This window comes from Purpureocillium takamizusanense, chromosome 7 (assembly GCF_022605165.1).
Source record: "Purpureocillium takamizusanense chromosome 7, complete sequence".
In the NCBI taxonomy this organism is placed as follows: domain Eukaryota; kingdom Fungi; phylum Ascomycota; class Sordariomycetes; order Hypocreales; family Ophiocordycipitaceae; genus Purpureocillium; species Purpureocillium takamizusanense.
The window spans coordinates 758,126-777,550 of NC_063074.1; the positions used below are offsets into that span (position 1 = coordinate 758,126).

At 55.3% G+C, this 19,425-nt stretch overlaps 3 protein-coding genes across 4 annotated transcripts; 2 read left to right on the forward strand and 1 right to left on the reverse strand.

Annotated features, from left to right (window-relative positions):
* The first annotated feature begins 150 nt into the window (after positions 1–150).
* SCC2_5 (Sister chromatid cohesion protein 2) lies at positions 151–6,370 on the forward strand. Its single transcript, XM_047989043.1, has 3 exons — positions 151–530; positions 599–782; positions 833–6,370. The coding sequence occupies exons 1-3, from the start codon at positions 398–400 to the stop codon at positions 6,069–6,071; spliced, it is 5,556 nt and encodes a 1,851-aa protein (XP_047845042.1). The 5' UTR covers positions 151–397; the 3' UTR covers positions 6,072–6,370.
* Positions 6,371–7,705: 1,335 nt separating this feature from the next.
* On the forward strand, positions 7,706–11,540 carry JDV02_007542 (uncharacterized protein). Of its 2 annotated transcripts, XM_047989044.1 has the most exons (5): positions 7,706–7,966; positions 8,414–8,573; positions 9,127–9,600; positions 9,657–10,887; positions 10,942–11,377. In XM_047989044.1, exons 3-5 carry the CDS (start codon positions 9,436–9,438, stop codon positions 10,977–10,979), a joined length of 1,434 nt encoding a protein of 477 aa, XP_047845043.1. In that variant the 5' UTR covers positions 7,706–7,966; positions 8,414–8,573; positions 9,127–9,435; the 3' UTR covers positions 10,980–11,377. The 2 variants fall into 2 exon arrangements, with proteins under 2 accessions (XP_047845043.1, XP_047845044.1); XM_047989045.1 differs by having other exon boundaries at positions 7,706–8,573; positions 9,127–10,887; positions 10,942–11,540.
* Positions 11,372–17,517, reverse strand: IML1 (vacuolar membrane-associated protein iml1). The gene is made up of 2 exons (XM_047989046.1): positions 16,830–17,517; positions 11,372–16,771 (listed from the first exon to the last, which is right to left on the reverse strand). The coding sequence occupies exons 1-2, from the start codon at positions 17,403–17,405 to the stop codon at positions 11,660–11,662; spliced, it is 5,688 nt and encodes a 1,895-aa protein (XP_047845045.1). The 5' UTR covers positions 17,406–17,517; the 3' UTR covers positions 11,372–11,659.
* Positions 17,518–19,425: the final 1,908 nt, after the last annotated feature.

Below are 19,425 nucleotides of genomic sequence, written 5' to 3' on the forward strand. Positions count from 1 at the left end.
GTCCCTGAGCCGGAAAAACTGGTCAGGCAAGGCACCAATACGTCACTTCGGAACATCCGCTGACTGGCCAGGAGGCTGGTTTCACGACCCACCTTGCCTTGGCCAGCGACTGCAGGCGCTCGCGAGGCTGCACTTTCCCATCTCGTCCATCCTAACGACAGCTTCGCGCGATCGAGCTGTACCCTCGCATTCTTTCTCAGTCTCGCATCGTTATGCATACATGAGCCGGAGCGCCTCGGAATATATATTCTGCTACAGCCCCCTGTGCTGCGCGCCGGCTTGTCACCGGCTAGCGTCTTTGCGCCAGCCGACCTCTCAATGCGACGAATCCGGCGCTCCAACTTCTAGGCCATGCCTGAAACGTTGAGCTATTGTGCGAAGCCATAATACCACCGCCATGGAGCCTCATAATGCCAACGGGCCGAGGAACGGGATTGGCCGCCTGCATCAGCAAACTATTTCGCGGCCGTTCACTTTGCAAGAGTCGCTCCCGTACTCACCTCAAACCTCCACCGTCCCGTTCCTGCCAGGTTCGTCACCGCATTATATACAGCTGCGCGCTTTCACAGGGTGCTCGTGAAATCTAACTCATTAGTAGAAGTGATACCCGATCCTTGCTTGGGCTCAGGCTCCCCGGCGCTTCGAATTGCGGACTTGTTTCCTCGGGATGAGTTTGACAAGGTCAACAGCGACGCCGCTACCGCACTACAAGGTTCCCGCACTCTTAAGCAGACTGCGGACTATGTGTTGCACGACCTGAAGCCGTCTCAACGAACACACTAGTATGTTGCCCCGGATGAGGTTTGCTGGAGCATGGTCTGACCTCCAATAGCAAATTCCCAACATTGCCCCAAGCTACCACGACAGCATCCGCAGGCAAAAGCCTCGCCGATGGGCTCTCTCCGCTGACAAGGTCTGTCTACGAACGGGTGGGAAGCTTTTTCAAGTCGACAAAGGCAAATATTGCAAGCCCGAAGCTCGTGAATGGGGACGCAGGTCATCATTCCGGGACAAGGGAGTCTCCTTCGCACGCATCGAACGCCTCATCGCAACTGCACCGGGGCCGCTCTGAAAGCCACGAAGTACACAGATCTCCCTCAGTCAGAATTGAGGTCGCAATACCCTCGAAACGGACATTCGATCCGACTTCATACGTGGATGCAACTGGAGTGGACGAGCTCCAGGAACATGCGCCTCCCTTGATACCGTCACAGCCACCGAACGCGAACCAGATCAATACCTCACAGGAACCGACATCCAGCGGTATCAAACTTTCACCGTCATCCGTGAAGGAACCTGTTTTCAGCATCGAATTGCCATCGGTCAACTTCAAGAGAGAAGAGTATCTGGAGGTTGCGGACGCGCCAGATGCCCCGCAGAACCTCTCAGCACGAAGGCAGGGGCCTCAAGTCTTTGCAGATAGCCAAGGAATTACTGTCACAAGCCTGGACCAGCGACAGAGGGCAGAAGCGGCCCTGGATGCCCTAGAAGCGTTATTGCGGTCTGTCTTTGCGGCTGTGGGACAGGCCCTGGGACAGGAGAGCGGATCTGAGCACATCGTGACTCTCACTACCGATAGAGAGCCGGCTATGACTGCTGTCACTCAGCAGAAGATGCACGGCGCGATCCAGAAAGTCATTGGGTTACGATGTTTGCAACACGTCTCCTTGGAAAGTCTTCTTCAAGTCATGAAGCTCAGTGAAGCAAGCTTGAAGCAAATAGATGGCCTCGAGCTTCGAGCTGATGAAAGCTGGGACGAGAACGCTGTGGACTCATGGATACAGCAGCTCTCGGAAGTTGAAACGGCTCTTAAAGCGGCTCGAACCTGCGCACGGATTCTGTCTGGAGGGCGGGATGACAAGCAGCTCTATTCCGAATCGGTCATCAACCGTTGTGTCGACATCTTCAAAAGCGTTACCGAGGATTTCGTTATTCCTTTGGTGGAACTGCGGAACTCGGGGCCGTCAGCGAATCTATTCAAGATGGTCCAGCGACACAAGAAGGTGGTCGGGTCAGTCTTCGTCTGTTGCCAGAAGCTCTTCGCCGTCCTTGCCGAGCTAGTCACCAAGATTGAGCTCTCGGAATCTGTCATCAATACGCTGGAGTTTACGGCGTCGAAGCTAATCTTTGTCGAGAACGCCTACTTCGAACGGGACTCGGCTATCGGAGTTCAAAAATTCGATGGTATCAGGTCTGTCGCAATGGACATGCTTTGCCAGATCTTCTTGATTAAGCCGGATCAGAGACAAGGGATTACTGATGACATTCTGACCTCCCTGGAGAAGCTCCCCGTTGGCAAGCAAAGTTCCAGGCAATTCAAATTGTCTGACGGAGGCAGTATTCAACCTGTTTCGGCTCTCATCATGCGCCTGGTCCAGGCTAGCTCTGGTCGAGTGGACTCGAGCGATGGAGCTGGTCGTGCAGCCCTACTACGCAGCATGGGTGACGACGAGGATGCGGAATACGACGAATTGCAGACGGCGAAGAAGGGGCAGGCTGCGGCGACCATTCTCAACGAAGAACAAGGGGCCCAGCAGCATGCGGTTGCAATTCAAGAACTAGAAGCCGCTGCAGCGCCTCTCAGTGAATCTGCAAGCCGAAACGCATCATACGTCATCAATTTCATCGTCAAAAGAGCTATTGGGTCCACGAAGACCGGCGATACGCCTTATCGCAACCTGCTGGATCTTTTCGTTGAAGACTTTACAACATGCCTCGATTCACCGGACTGGCCTTCAGCTGAGCTCCTCCTTCGGCTACTCATGGTCATGATGGTGCAGCTCTTCGAGGCACCGAAAACTGCGGCCCCTGCGAAGAATATGGCCCTGGAGTTGCTTGGTACTATGAGTGCTGCAATATCTCGCCTACGATCGCACGTGACAAAAACTGCTAGTGCTTTCGAAGGCAGCGACGCTGGAGAACTGTCTCGGTACCTTTCAGACCTGGCCACGCATGTCCTTGAACAGAAGTGCCAGATGGAGCATATCGTTGCCTGGTCTGGCCCGTGCCGTGCGACGCTGGAGTATCTCCACGACCGTTGCTCTGAGGATCCTCACCTATCCAGCGCCGTCTCATTCATGATCACGGATTGGGCGAGCAAAATCCACTCTGGCTATGATTCCATTCAAGAGGATGACAGTGACCGCGACCAAGAACTTGGTCGGCTAGCCTATCGGCTGAGAATGATGATTGACGACAGGAAATGGCTTTTCAACGAATATACCTTCAAGACCGTGACGGCAAGCCAGGCAAGATTCGCATTCTCTATCGTCCTGCTTCGCTCTCCGCTCTGCGAATCTTTTGGCAAGATTCTCAATATCCTGCTTGGTTCCATGGCTAGCGACCAGGCCACTGTCCGCAGCAAGAGCCTCAAGAGTGTAAACCAGGTTCTGGAGACCGATCCTTCCATCTTGGATGGCGACTCAACAGTCATACAGTTGATTCTCGATTGCTCGAGTGACTCGTCGACGCAAGTTCGCGATTCCGCTCTCGGCCTCCTGGGGAACTGCATTGGAATGCGACCCTCACTGGAACCATCCTTGACTCCGAAAATCATCGATCGGTTTCAGGATGCTGGCGTCGGCGTGAGAAAACGAGCCATGAAGCTGGCACGAGACATCTATCTTCGTAACCGGAACAAGGGACTTCGGAGCGCAATTGCCAACGGTCTCCTGCGTCGAGTCCAGGATCCGGACGAAGGGGTGCGTGATCTCGCACGCCAGATGATTGAAGAGATTTGGTTTGCGCCTTTCTACGCCAACGAAAGCACGGCGACGTTTGAGACAGCTCTCACGGAGCATGTGGCCCTGATCATACAGACTGTAAAGACCGGAACAGTTACTGAGATCCTGGACAAGGTCTTTCAGACAATTGTGAGGCCTAACAACAGGTCTCTGGAAGGTCCCTTCACTGTCTGTTCAAGGCTGGTGGGCATCATGTTTGGGCTCATCGACAACCCGGATTCCGAAGATACATCTATTCCGTCAGGCCGTGACGCCTTGCAAGTTCTCACCATCTTTGCCAAAGCCGACCCAAAGTTGTTCACGCTTGAGCAGATTCGCCTGCTCAAGCCCCAACTGGCCAGCTTCACTGGCCGAGACGAGCTCGCTGCGTTCCGGGCTGTCACTGTCATTTATAAACGCGTGCTTCCGCAACTACCGACAGTCCATTCGGACTTCCTCGCCGAAGTGAGGCTACAGCTTCTCAAAGGAATCGGCAAGATCTCGTCTCGCGGAGCTTTAGATGACCTCATTGGGTGTGCGCACACGGTCTGTGAGCTTCTGAAAGACTTCAGCCCCCTAGCCAATCTTGTTGCGTCGAGCTTGTTGGGAATTCAGAAATTGGCCAAGGCTCCGCTCGACAGCAAGCGCCTCAACCACCTCTGCGCGTATGCAATCATAGTGGGGAGCGTCGGCAAGCACTGTGACCTGGACAAACAGTTGCATATCTTCCGAGAGAAATTCCCTCGATGGCAAGGGGATTCGATTCCTCGGCTTATTGTCGACACGCTGTCCCCGTTTGCGCTGCCGCCGCAGTCCCTCGAGGCGCGGAAAGTGGCGATTGAGGCCATTGGGCTGGTTTGTCAATCGTGGCCACGAAATTACGTTCTGGCTAAAGTGTATACGGCCTTTCAGCAGGTGTTTCAGGACCGAATTCCTATTTTGGAAACCATGATTCTCAGATCGTTCAAAGAGTTTCTCATGACCGAAGAAAGACGCTCCGAGGCCGGGGCTGCCGCAGCTACCGCAGATGGCAAGAAAAAGGAACTGACGGTCATGGGCGGAACTAACTTTGACGATGTTGCAAGCGCTACGACGCAACGATTCCTGAGAGATATAACACGCATTGCTCTGGGCAGTCAAGATGAACATGCGTTCCTAGCCATGGAGGTCCTGGGTAGCATCAACCGACAGGGCCTGACCCACCCCAAGGAGACTGGCGTTACGCTCATAACGCTGGAGACGTCTGCCAACCGTAAAATTGCTGAGCTCGCCTTCATGGAGCATCGATCGTTACATGAGAAGCACGAGACGGTACTGGAGAGGGAGTACGTTAAAGCCGTGCAGTCAGCCTACAATTATCAGCGGGACATCGTCAAGGACTCTCACGGCGCGGTTGTGGACCCTTTCCAGTCGAAACTACACCTGTTGATGGAGGTGCTCAAGATCAGCAAGCTTAGAAATAGGCAGCGGTTCTTGGAAAAGCTGTGCAACCAGACAGACTTTGAGCTCTCTAAGCTTGATGCCATTGGAGATCTGCCGCCGCACGTCGACTTTGCCCGGTTCATCATCGAGAACGTGGCCTTCTTCGAATATCAGGCCATTGGTGAGCTCCAGAGCGTGGTCACCTCGCTCGAGAAAATTGTGACTGGTACGGGGGCAACAGTGGCTCAAGCAATCGAATCTGAAGTTTTCAATGTCCGGATGGACGTCGATGAACTGAACCAACCCCAAGGCTCTAGCGCAATAGACTCCGTTGCTGGCATGTCCTCGGGCGACCCGTCCGGAGGTGGACAACAACCCCCGGTTCCAGTGCTGATTTCGGCCCTATCGGTCGAGCCGCAGAGGTTGCGTCAGCTGACGGCGGCGTCCATGGTGCTTCTATCATTGTGGGAAGCCCGAACCTATATTCGCAAGTTGTACAGCATGGGCACGAGCAGGCACGACAGCAAGGCCAAGGCGCTGGCCAAGGACCTCAACAAGACGCCCTCGAAGACACAGGGTGTGCACGGGGATAAGTTCTGGGATGAGGTTGCCTCTCACATGAAAGGCCTGCAAAACAACGAGACGATGGCGAGGACATGCCGATCGCTCGTGGAGCTTATGAATGTTGACAAGGAGTTCAAGGTTGCCGACGAAGATGACGAGATGGCCATCGATGAGCATGGTACAGGCAGCGACGAAGAGGACGACGACGCGCCAGATAGAGGCCGAAAAAGAAAGGGCGGGGCCACAACAGGTGGTCGTAAGAAGCGGGCGCGGTCGAGCTCTCAACCTCGCAAGCGTGGACGGCCACGCAAGCAAAGCGTGGAGACGAGCGAGGACGCCGAATTTGATGGTGATTGGATCTAAAGCTGGCTGGGAGCGACAGTTCTCGCGCTTGCTTACCACGGGGCTGAGGGACCTGGACGTGGGGCGGACCAGACCACGATATGCACGTAGCAGGGCACGACGATTACACGGCGTTCATGAATTTTGAGGGCAGGCGGAGCAGGTTTGATGCGTAGCGTTGCACGACTATCTCATATGATACCTGGGGTGCGTCGCTTTTGCTTGTAGAGGGACACGGGGACACCGGCGCAACCGGCATTACACAGAGGGGCAAGTACACCGGGCATAATGGTGCGGGAGACTAGAAGCAATACTTTGCCATACACCTATACATGCACGTGAGAGACTTTGCATCCGCTCCCTTGAAAAGGCATCGACTTGCCCATTCTACGTTGGGGCTGCGTGCTGCAATGCAGCCGCTTGTAGAGTGCAGCAGCCTGACTTGTGCTTGACCAGCTGACGCATGCTTGGAGCGACTCATGGCTGGATGCGAAAATTACGAGCACGAAGCAGCCAAGCCTGAATGCCCAGCTGGCCGGACTTGTTGTCGGCAGGTTAGCAGAGATCTGTCAAATAGGTAGTTCTCTGTTTGGCGTCGGTCGCTGGGTTTGGCTGCCACGAAGCTCCGGCCGAAATGGTTTGACGTCAGCTGGGCGCCAACTTTTTTGTTGGCAACCCTCCGATGGTGTGGAGTGGTTGCACAAAGGCGCCTTGTGAGTTGGCGTTGGAGTGACGCTACTTTGTCCGGGGGGGGCCAACCTACCGGGCGGAAATTCACACGCAATCAAATCCGACTCTGAGTCAACGCCACAAACGCGGTGACTAGCGTGACGCAGGGAGAGAATGGTCTGGGAAACTCGACGATGACAGAGAATTAGCCAGCCGTGGCTCATGGACATTTGATTCTTTTGATATAGGGAATTGTGAAGCTCATGCCTCTGGTCGAGGCTGCGTCGGGCCGCAGAGAGAGGAGAAGAGGTCGTGCCAAGATGGGCAAATGCAGCCACATCTACGGCCAAGAGATTGCCCAGCCGGCGGAAACATGCGAGTGTGGGGTTCCTAGATAACTTACGTAGTACAGGGCCCAGGCAGGCTTCGTTCGGCCTTGGCAGGGTCCGTTGCACCAACAACAACGTGCGTGCTTTGTTTCCTTGGTTGGGCTGCTTGCCGTCTTGTTTCTGATGGCGGGTGCGTCCTCATTCGGCACCATATCAAGGAAGCAAGGAGGACGTGGTTTCGAGATGGTGGATGGGACTGGTCGATGCCGAGGGGCGCCACGTACCGTGACGTACGTGTTTGATGTCTGTGGTGATGACACGCTCTGCCGTGACGGGATTAGGTAGGTACTAAGCAACGGTAGCTTCTGTAACTTCAGCAAGAGGCCGGGGGTAACGCGAGGGAGGAAGTACTGCCGACGGTGAAGCTAGAGAGAAGTATACCATGCCCCATCACGCGAGACCGTGTACGAGGAATATACCTGACTTAGTGCTTGAGTCGTCAGTCGACCTAAGTACCGGCTAGGAACCGGGGGTACATTCAGCGACAACGCAAACACATTCACGGCCGAGCAGGGACGAGCACGCGCCAGCCCCTTTCATCTTTGATCCAGAGCGCCCCGCCGTTCATATATGCCTAGGTAATAATGCAAGTATGAGCTCGACGATGCTTGCGCCCAGATACCTGACCGCCCATCCTGCATCAACCTCGGACGTCCCCCTTCACTTGTGTCCGTGCTGGGACAACCTTTGTCGTGCTCGCCTTCCTCAATACGTACTCTCGCCATCAAGACTCGACATTCTGCACACTCCGTTTCGCTACTTTTGTCGCCGACACGCGCGTCGGCTTCTTTGGAATCCGTGCTTCGGGCCATCGCGCTTGCGGTCTCCGACCAGCTGACGTTGCTCTTCCAAACAAAGGTGTGTGTACGCTTCCCATGACGAACACAGCTGCGCCATGCCATGCCATTTCAACCCTCTTCGTCCCTGCGCCACGCTCCCTCGGCCCCGAGGCCGGCCAGGCGCGCCAGGTGCCCCTGGAAGTCGGCTGTGCGCTGCTGGCCGGGCCTCCCACGGTTACTTTTGGTCGGTGTGAGTGCAGTGCCTGGTGGCCGGTCCTCTGGCCGGTCGCTGCGGCAGCAGCCTTCCAAATGTAAATGCCACGCGCTCAGTTCGGCACAATGTGACGAGGAAGCGCCACATACAGATATGCCTCCTTTGAACGAAGCTCTGACCGTGGCCTGACTAAAAGGGAGTTTGCATCGGCCATTTTGCCCCACGCTATGAGGCCGCCCGCCGCTTAATGAGGATTCTTCGTCGCTCCACCTTCCGTCGCGCTCCATACTGAAAAGGGGTCGCTCGTTTTAGGAATCAGGAACCCGAATCTCAACGTCTCGCTCTGCCAAGATACATACAGTACTCCGCCATTTTATCGTCTTCACTTTGCGCCGGAACAAAGCACGACTTCAAGGCATTAACCGGAGCTGAGAAGCTCGGCGGACGCACAAAGGCCTTGCCACTATGTCCTGTGAGTGGCCTCCCCGCCGACGACCTTGCTGGCGTCTCCTCGTGCGACAATCCAAACCGCCGCAAATCAGATTCATCAACTCGTTGTGGTGGCTCTCTTGCATTGCGCTTCCCCTCTTTGTGCCGTGTTTGCCAGGTCTCGAACGATGAGCAGCACGAGTCTGAGCACTCGAATCAGTCTTCTTCCCCATGCGGTTACAACGGTCCGCCCCAAAGCACAGCACAGCCCCAATGCCCAAGCCCATGACCGAGCAGGTTTCAATCACTTCCTTTGCTCTATCCCTGTGACCGCTCTGCCGCAGCTTCCGGCACGACGGCGACCTGCCCCCGCCATGGATCCACCGCCTGTTGAGTGACAAGCCTGTGGTTGACCGGGCCGTCTGTCGGATGATGCCCATGGCGCTGATTGATGCCTCTTGCTCTTGCCTCATCATCACCCGTCTCTTCAGCACCACCTTGCGCCCGGCTGGCCGTCTCTTTACGCGATTTGTCGATGCCACTAGGCGTGCGCACGTCAGGTGCTAACATGTCCCGCGATGCCATCGCGGCTGCAGTCAATCATTTTCGGAATAAGCGCCAGGCGCATACCGTCAGCCGGTCGAGCTACGATCAATCGTGGAATCCCTTTCGACATGTCGCATGGAACGACAGGGAGCGCCGAGCCGGTACATGGGATGGGGGTCGTCTGGAGGAGCAGCCCGAGGGCGAGGCCAATTCTTTGACCCACGCCGCCACAGCGCCGACACCAGCAACCGCGACAAATCATACACCGCGCGACTTGTCGGCTGCGGACACCATATCTGACTCCGTCGTTGGATCTGGCAAGGAGACTGAAGATTCGCCACGAACCGAAAGCAAGGGCAATGGCGAGGAAAAGCCGGGCTCACAACGATCACTCGACGTCGATGCCTCTGGGTTACGAAACCGCAAACCCGACGACGAAGTCTCCCGGCAAGACGCTGCCACGACTGCTCAAACATCTGCTCAAACCGATGACGACAAGAAGAAGAAGAAGGACAAGCAGACTGGTATGTTTCGCCACGTCTACCCGAAGACGCCGTTCACGACGGCCAACCAACTCCAGCGGACATTTCTCAATTCATGGATCAATATCTTGCTTCTCGCCGCGCCTGTCGGAATCGCGCTAAACTACGTCAAATCCGTGAATCGGATTGCGGTCTTCGTTGTTAATTTCATCGCGATCATCCCTCTCGCCGCTATGCTCAGCTTTGCCACCGAAGAAATTGCGCTTCGTACGGGTGAGACACTTGGAGGACTCCTCAACGCAACGTTCGGCAATGCTGTCGAACTCATCGTCGCAATCATCGCTCTCAAAGACAAAGAGTTCACTATTGTCAAAACGTCTCTGATCGGATCCATTCTTTCCAACCTGCTCCTCGTCATGGGTTGCTGCTTCTTCTTCGGCGGGCTTAGACGACAGGAGCAATTCTTCAACACGACAGTCGCCCAGACCGCCGCGTCACTGCTGGCCCTCGCAGCCGCATCCGTCATCGTCCCAACCGTGTTCGATTCAGCTAAGGACACGGGCCCCGATAGGGTCGCTGCGTTGTCCCGCGGCACAGCAGTTATTCTCCTCCTTGTATACGCCGCCTACCTCTTTTTCCAGCTCAAGACCCACCAGTTGGTCTTCAACGAGGAGAGCCAGAAGGTCCCTGCCAAGCCCTGGAGCTCTGGCGGCCTCGGCGCTGGCGCCGTCAAGCAGGGACTCGCAATGCCGGGTTCTCTCATGGGGCATGCTATGCCAAACCAGTCCGAGAATGAACGACTGTCGAAAATGCTGATGAACCCCTCCGAGATGGCGGACGAAGACGAGGAAGAAGAACCTCAATTGAATTTTCTCGTCGCTCTGGGGACCTTGGCGGGCTCGACTGTCATTATTGCCCTCTGCGCGGAGTTCATGGTCGACTCGATCGACTCCGTCACCAAAGGCCCGAATGGAACTCCTGGTCCCCTCTCTGTCGAATTTGTTGGACTTATCTTGTTGCCAATCGTTGGTAACGCCGCCGAACACGCCACTGCTGTCACGGTTGCCATTAAGGACAAGATGGACCTTGCCATTGGCGTAGCCGTCGGATCCAGCATGCAGGTTGCCTTGTTCCTGATACCCCTTCTTGTTGTTATCGGATGGGGTATGGGCTACGAGCAGATGAACTTGAGTTTTGACAACTTCCAAGTGGCAGTCATGTTCGTTGCGGTCCTACTCACAAACTACCTTATTGGCGATGGCAAGAGCCACTGGCTTGAAGGCTTCCTGCTGATTTGCCTCTACGCCATCATCGCTGTCTGCTCGTTCTGTGAGTCTGCCCAGCCAGTGAAAGAAAACGAGAGCAGCTACTGACACTGCGCAGTTTATCCGAATGAGGCAGCGCTCAGCTCAGAAAAGTGAAGAAGCCGTCAACGGCAATTTATATTTATTCTGTGTTTTGACAGGCATCTGCCGCCACCCCCCCCTTCGATACCCATTCTTGCACAAACATGCTTGGCCCTTTCCTTGGCACATACGATTTTCTTTTCTTCCCGTGTATTTGTTGAGACAACGGCTTCAAGGCCGTCTTGTATCATATCAGACGGGGCGGAAACTCTCTGGGGGCGCGATCTTTACGTTGGCGCGTTCACGGCGTTATATTGCTCAAGCGCAAGCTCAAAGGTGCGGATGGAGTGGATTGCGTTGAATGTCATGCCTAAATTTTTGGGGCAGGCTCTAGCGAAGATAGGTAGAAAGCGCTCACGCCGGCAGTTCACGAGGTTGGCGATCCACAATATAGCAGCCATGGTGACCCGAGAAAAAAAATGTTGTGAATCCCATTGCGGTAAATACATTGAGTCGCCACTGACGATGGGTGGAGTTGTGACCTGTATGAGAGCACAACTTGAATGCGGCGCTTCGGTCCGCCGCTGCATACGCGAAAACGTCATCTGAGAATGATACATAGAACCTGTCATGGACCTCGTCTCCCATATATTTTCGAACAAATAGTCACCTCCACGACGCTGAGGAATGGTATGTACCCTAAACGGTGGCGGGAACGTCCCGAAAATCTGCATCACTTCCTGCTGATGCCTCCATTACTTGCCCTTTGAACCGAGTCCCATGCCATCAAACTGCACACTCCCCCGGCGCATGAACGTCATGGGGCTGCCCAGCCGCATGCTCGCGGCCAGCGCGGCGGCGCTCCTCTCGTTGCCATCACCGGTTCCAGCCGTACCGCCCAGCACGCCGGGTGGCAACCCGAGCGAGGGGATACTAGCCTCGGGCACTGGTTCCAGGCCGGGCGGACCCGTGGCGATGGACGAGGGCGTGTCGTGCACGCGCTGGCCCTTCTCGAGTGTCTCCTTGTAGAAAGCCTCTAGAGATGTGGCGTCGTTGCAGAACGCCTCAAACTCTTCCTTGATAGCCTCGGCCACTCCGCCGCGGCCGGACTGCGCTTTGCCGCTGTGGGTAGCGGGGTTGGCACCCACGGCCGGGGTGTCGGCAGGTCGGAGGGCCGGGGACTGGTAGTGAAATGTCGGGCGCACCATGGGTGAGGCTGCCCCGGGTGCAGGGACAGGTTCGGACATGTTTTGTGTGCCGTAACCGCCGCCGATGCTCATGAGTCGTCCCGCGCGATCAAGGTGCGTGAGCTGCTCTGATGAACCCTGTGTGCGCATCTCCTTGTCGCGGGCAGCACCGAAGCTTTTGTTGTAAAGCCGGTTCGCTAGGACAAGAAAGTTGCCGTCGTCGGTTATCTGAGCGAGGAGAGTCCCGGACCGGTGTATGTACTGGGTGTACCGGAACTCGGGTTTGCCCCATGAGTACCGCACATCGACGTTGCTCGGGAAATTGCTCGCGGCCTCGAGGTCGAGGACGAAGTCGAAGCTCTTGAGGATGGCAGACTGATAGAAGTTCTTGCTTGGCGCCGCCTGGGGCCCAAGGGAATTCGGATCGTAATACGCCTCTGGCTTCTCGTCGGGTGGGCGTGCGGCAAGCTTGATAAGAAAAGGTTTGCGAAAGGGATTGGATTCAGTAATGAGAGATGCCTCCCTGATGGGCACCTCAACAAGTCGCAGACCGTACTGGCTGGCCTCCCGTTCCCAACTCTCAATGACGTCTTGGACCAGTTTAGATGTCGCATTCATCCAATCAATGCGGATGTGGAAACAGTTGTCTGGATTGTGGAGGCGGTCGTAGTGCAGGTCGATGCGTTCGGGGCGATATGACCTCTTGCGAGGGTCAATGTCGTACTTGACCACCTTGCTCAATACAACGCGAGGTCGGTTCTTGTTTGCAATACCAGTCGAGGTAATCGGCGTAGGGGCTGCAGAAGCAGGCGACATACCGTCGGCTGAGCTTGGGGCGCGCACACTCGCATGTGGCGAGTCGCGACCCGTCTCGGACAGGGGCGTTGGTGGTACTGATGCGTCCTTTCGCTTGGAACTGAACCAACCAGGTTGTGCCTTCGCAAACTCGGGTGCCATCTGGTAGAAGTAGTTACCGTCTCGAAACCTGTGGCGCTTTTCGACGTGAACGAACAGTCCCTTCTCGTGCGGCCCCTTGGGTTCAACACCATCCTTCTCTTTGTCCCTGTCTTTGATCTTGGGCTCTTCCTGTACCATCAACGCATTGCCCAGCTGCTCTGCCTCTTCACGATCCTCCAAATCTTCAAAATTGTCCAGAAGCCAGGTTGTCATGTCGGAGCCAATGAAGGCTGCGCTGTGCATGCGCAAATGCCACCGTCTGTTTCGCAAAGGCACGCCACCGTTCTCAACAGGTTGCTGAATTGCTTCAGCGAGGGCCGCAAGATTGAGGTGCGATTTCTGAAATCTCTCCTTCCTCGTCACGAGCTTTCCTTTGCGCTGCATGCCCTCCTGCCCTTCGAACAATGGCAATGTCTCGAGCTCGGCTGCAATGACTGCTGAGGGATCATCCGTCTTGTAAACGATATCCAACGTATTTCGTCGATTATCTCGCGTTTGAAATCGCTTTTCTGACGGAGGAAAGTAGCGGTGCTTTTGCCATAGCTGAGCCAGCCGCTTGATACCCTCGATTCGCAGTTCTTCAGGGTTGTCGCCTGTCTGCGTCCTCGGAATGGAAGGGTGCCTCGGGCTGAGAGGAATCAAAACATACCGGGCACGCCAGAACCTGAGACTCTCCATCATCTCGTCATGATGGCCAGCGAGGAAGGAGTCGATAGTGTTCCAGTTGCGCTCCAGTTTGGGAGTGAGGATATCGACCCTTCGGGTCTCGTAGCTGTCATCAAGCAATGTTCGAATCGCCGGCTTGTATACTGCCGAGAACCCTTCCGAAACAGAAGGCTCAGCTGGTTTACGCACGTATATGTTGACTTCCACCTCAGTACCATTGACACAGGAGAGTTGATGAATAGTATTTCCGACAGACATGAAGACACTCGTGCCATCGTCCAGTGGCTGGTCTCGGGAGAAGATATCCGCGATCTTAATGAGCTTTTGCCCGAATGCCTGAGCCACAGAGGGGCCGACGATGACCTGAAAGCCGTGCGAGAAGCGCATGCTGATGAGTTCCTTGATGAACTCTTTTCGGGACCTGGGTTCCTCGGCCACATCATCGTCGGCATTTTGATCAACATTATAAGGGTGTCGCTGGTACTCCGCGTCGAATTGGGCCTTTGGAGGGAAATACTCCGTCGTGAGAGGCACCGCTGCAGGGCAACAGAGCGTCTTCCACTTTTGCACCTTCATGTCCGATGTGCGTGGAAAGACATGCTGCCATCGGCTGTACAGAACGGTGTCGTCTATACGGTGATGCTCAGGATTGGATGGATTGAGGAGACTGAGCCATGGCGTGACGGCGGTCTTTGGGGACAAGGTCGTCGGCAGCTCGGGCACCATCCCGGCCCGCAGCTTGCTAGTATACACCTTTTGTGCGTCCTCTGCACGCATGGCGTTGGACTTTCGTACGTCGTGATCATCGTCAGGTCTCTCTCGCCTGACGTTGGGCTGCGCAAAGACAGTTGCGGGTGGAACCAGGTGACTGGTTGCCAAGTCTTGTCGGCTTGGGCCATCTCGTTTCGAAATCGGGATGCTGGGTGTGGCTGGGATCCCTTCGGCTATAGATTCCCGAGCGTCGGATTTCGATTTACGCGCCGAAGAAGAAGAGGTAGCACTTGCAATGGTCTGCGGCGTCGTTGGCCTCAAATCCGAGAGAGACCTTGGAGCGGACGGCGGCCGCAGATCGCCTGCTGACACAACGGCGGCACTGACTGTCTCCGCCTTGACCTCCGCTACTGCAACCTTTGGAGCAGCGATTCCGAACCCTCGTTGGCCGAGGCTAATGTGTCTCATGAACTTTGGAGTCTTTATCGCCTTCATTGTTACTTCTGGAGGGGGTAGCTTAGGGGTGGCAATGGAATGCTCGCGCGGTTTTCTTTCCATGGCCATGTTTGGCTTTTCGGCCTCTGCCGTGGTCAGGGAGAATTTCCTAGAAGCTGCCTGACCATAATGCTTCCTCTCTGGCAAAGAGGTCCCTAGCGCGGCAGCGTCCTCAGACTGTTGTTTTCGAGGCATGTCGTCCAATTCCATGCGATGTTTTGGAGAATGATGATGGTGCCGTGCAGTCAAGTGGCTTTTGGAATCGTCAAACTCCTGTAAAAGTTTCCAGATCGACTTCTCCCCAGGGCGAACGAGCCTTTCAGGGGCGAACTTTTGAAAGCCGATGACGCTGTCGACCAGAGTCTCCGGGGCTCGCAGGTTTGGGATGTAAAGCGTGTCGCCAATGCGGTCCTGGCGCCGCTTCGAAGTCGCTGCGCCGTCAATGGCATGCGTTGGGTAGTGAGGGTCTGACTGCAGCGGGGCCGCCTCGATCTCGTTGGCGTCCAAGACACTTCGCATTTGCAAGTCGTACATACGACACCTCATTCTGAATTCGTCCTCATCGTCCTGCTCAACCCTATTCGACACAGTGAGAGCAATACCCGCGTAAGACAGTGCTTCGTTAGATGTGCCGGTCCAGAATGAGACATGTAGCCACTGCGGTAGGGCGTAGCACCACTTCTCGTTCGCCGCCATTGAGGTAAGGGACTCAATCCGGCGCGTGACTATAGAAGCCTTGGTAGGTGAGAAAGAACCTGTCAAGGACTGATAACTCCCGATCACAGGCGTTGGTTGATTTGGTGTGCTATCGCGACTCTGGTATGACCTGGAGAAAGAAGCGCCCTGACCAAGCGGGTTGTCCTCGGAGAACCGAGGGTTCCTGTACTTGAACAGAGGTACAGAGTGCAGCGGCATCCGGGGCATGCAAATGAGATCTATACCCATGCCGTTACCGACAAGCGCTTCCGTGGTCCTTCTTAAAGTCTCGTAGTCGACCTCAAAAATTCCCGGGCCCGGGGTAATGACAGCGATGGAAATGCCGGTGCGAGTGAGGTCCCTGTCGATGTAATCATGAGAAAATTGCGACGCGGCTAGGTTGATGGCCTCAAGCATGTTGCCGTGGATGGATAGTGACGATTCCGCTTTGATTCTCGTTACTGGACCATCCTTGCCCCCGAGCTCTTCCGAGCACTGTTCCGAAAAGGCGCCAACGTGTTGATGGTGGAGGCTTATGTCTCGTCGGAAGTAATTGAATTCTCTTTTGAGTTGATAGAGAATCTTTGTCCACTCCCCACTTGCCATTTGGCTGACAACCACACGGTAGAAGTCCTTGTACGGCCGGCGGTTACCATATGGCTGCACGCCTGTGCAGTAGTCGCTCGGGAGCGCTTCTGTTGCCAGCTCACTTGAGATGCCAGTGTCATACTCCACACGAGCAAAGAGCACTATGCTGACAAGGTGCTTCACCCTCAAAAGGGCCCAGCGCTTGAACATGGCAGGAAGGAAGCCGTTGACGACCTTGCTGAACATAATCTCCCCAGAGCTTTCCGAGTCAAAGTCCCACATCTCACGGGACATTTGTATGAAGAGCATGTATCTGGCTGATTCGCTGCGAAAGATTGGTCTGGTGTCTCGGACAAAGAAGGCAGAATGCACATTTTGTCCCTCAACGAAAACGGCGGTGACCTGCGCCTTGATAGTCCCCATGAAAAGTATGGACTGTCCCTTGTAGACTGTTTTTTGAGTCAGCTCCCCCACGGTCAGCCTCCACATGTCCGCCCTGGAGAGATATTGGTCCTTGAAAGTCATCTCGACGTGGGTGGCCTCAGTTGCAGGGTGGTCCTTGTCAACCTTCATCGTACGGTTAGCACAGGTCTCCTGTCAGAAAGGGAATGGCGGGGCCCAGTACTGGAGCAAGTAAGACCTGATGGCCTTTCTTCATGCCAAACGCGTCTGCAATATTCTTTATGACGTAGACCTCGGCGTCGGGGTGCCGAGCCTTCATTTCCCTAGTCATGTCCTTGGCCACGAAGATGTATCGGCTGTGAGAGCAGTCGTGGTCGCCGGCTGCCGGCCTCGCGCCATCGTAATGATCGTGAGACGGCTGTTTGTTGAAGCTTCCGTAGGCACCCGAAGAGGTTCGGGCAGAATCACCCTTGGCCAAAACAGTGATGGACACGAGGGATCCGGGCTTGACTTCGGGGCCAAGCAGGTCAAGATTGAGGAGGACCTCGTCGCGGACGTAGCTCTCGTTCACAGTGACATGGCAGTATCTCTCGGCGCGGCGGCGGCCCCTATCGTCTCTTATGGTAGAATGGGTCGAGTTGCTACCTGGAGAGCCAGGGGATGTGGCGAGAGGGCGGTGGACGTGGTGGTGGTGATGGTGGAAGGGGTGGTGGTCGTGGCCGGTGCTCGTCTGCCGGAGGTGAGACCATCGCGGACCCCGGCGCGGGCCCGACGATGCTGTTCCGGCATTTCGAGACATGAAGACAGGTCTAGTCTCATCTCAAGAGCGTGGTCGGACCGCCCGGGAGCAATTGCATGGCGGGTGTACGAGCGCAAGGGTTGCTGGCGAGCCGTGATGCGCTCCGATGTTGTCAGTTGACGTCGTGGCAGAATCGAGGCGTGAAGCTCCGCGATTGCACACGGAGCTACACCGCTTTCCGGTTTGGGTCAAGACCCCCCCGCAAGTACAATTAGCATGCTGCCCAGTGCCCACCAGGTCGCGACATTTGCCCCCCCCCTTTTTCCGGGGGCAGCTCATGGGTAGTACCTTGATGTCGTGAGTAACTGCTTCGTGCAACCTTGGTACCGATTGCAGGCCAGCTTGTTCAACAACGGTCAGGGGGTGCTCACGGCTCAATTTACGCGGGCTCACACGCGCCGCATTGAAGCTTTTTGTCAAGCTTTCTTTCGGCGGCGCCCGTCATATGACGCCACTCTCTAAGTACCTCCCAGCGGGCATCCGCAATCGCCCAAGAAGGCAGGGTCCTTCGGGGCGATTCTGCATCGGCTCTCGGTGTACCCATTTCGCGACCTTTCGCCGCCCGTATTTGCTGTGTGCTTCTTCATTGGAAGGCTGCGGTTTATAGGAGGCGCCGATTGCGAGATCTCTGGATTATGCTGGGTCTCTACACGGCATCAGTAGGCCCGCGGACCTCCAATACTCCAGAAGGCTTGCCCCGAGGTGTTGGTAATTCCATAAGCCTGTCGACTTATGCGCCACCATATGAGCTTACAAAGGTTCACTGGGCATGGCCTAGGCTCTGGATTTCGTCTGAGCCCTCGTCGTATCTTGCGAATCGGTGATGCGTTGGGGAGGACTAACGCCATCACGAGTGCAACGGTGAGACCTCATTCCTTGGTGCGGTGGTGTAATGTATCACCTTCCACCACGCTACATAGCACGGCCGTGCACGAGCCAAACACTCTGAAGTAGCCAGAGGCCATGCAACGGATGCCACACATATTGAGGCCAAGGCCCAGTAACCGCGTTGAAGCAGTGATTTGGTGGACATCCACGTAGTTCAACTTGGTTGGCAATACATGCCATGGCAAGGCCGGGCTTGCACTGGCCACTTTCTGCCTCGACATATAATCACAACCATGGTACTAGCATGACCTGCTCTCTCTGTGGTGTCTGTATATTAATAGTCTCTTGACTACCGAAACCGTTTTGAGCTTCCTGATCCGTCCGCTCTGCCGCATGAATTGCAACCTCGCAAGCCTCAATACGACGCAAAATCGAAACGCATCCAGACGGCAAAAGCCTCCGACTAAGGCAGCTCTTGCCTCTTCTGGCTTTTAGTTGAATGTTAGTGCAAGCCACATCGTCCTGCGTGAGGTTCTCGCCAGTGCCGCGTCGACGGCACATAGGAGACGGGCGATTAATCCGATACCAACTGGGCTTCCCCATGTGGAATGTTCTCAGTTGATCTTTTCTCGGGTGATGCTCTTAGTAGGATAGCTGATGCTGCAGACACATAGCGGATAAGAGACAGGCCTGCCCGGACGCATTGACGCGAGCATTTGATGCTTGCAGTCGTGTTGAACAATCGCTACTTTCAAAATGGCCTGTACCAAAATCTCTCGCAGGCAGCGTCTCATTGCAACCATCGCTATATCTTTCACATTCTTCGTTGCCGAGCTCATCGGTGAGTTCTCGCATTGAATTCGTCGTATCTCACCATTGCTGAGAAATGACCAGCTGGGTTCTATACACACTCTTTGGCCTTGGTGGCTGACGCCTTTCACTACGTAAGTACTCCATATGATCCTGATGCGGTTTTCACAATAAATTAATTAATATCGTGTAGTTGAGCGACCTGGCTGGGTTTGTGGTGGCACTCGTAGCTGTTGTGGTAGAATCACTCAAGCTCATCGGCGGCGGCCATTGCTTATCAGCTCATAGGTCACAGAACGGTCTGAACCACCGCCAAAGAAATATACATTTGGATGGCAGCGAGCTACGCTACTAGGCGCGTTCTTTAACGGTGTATTTCTCC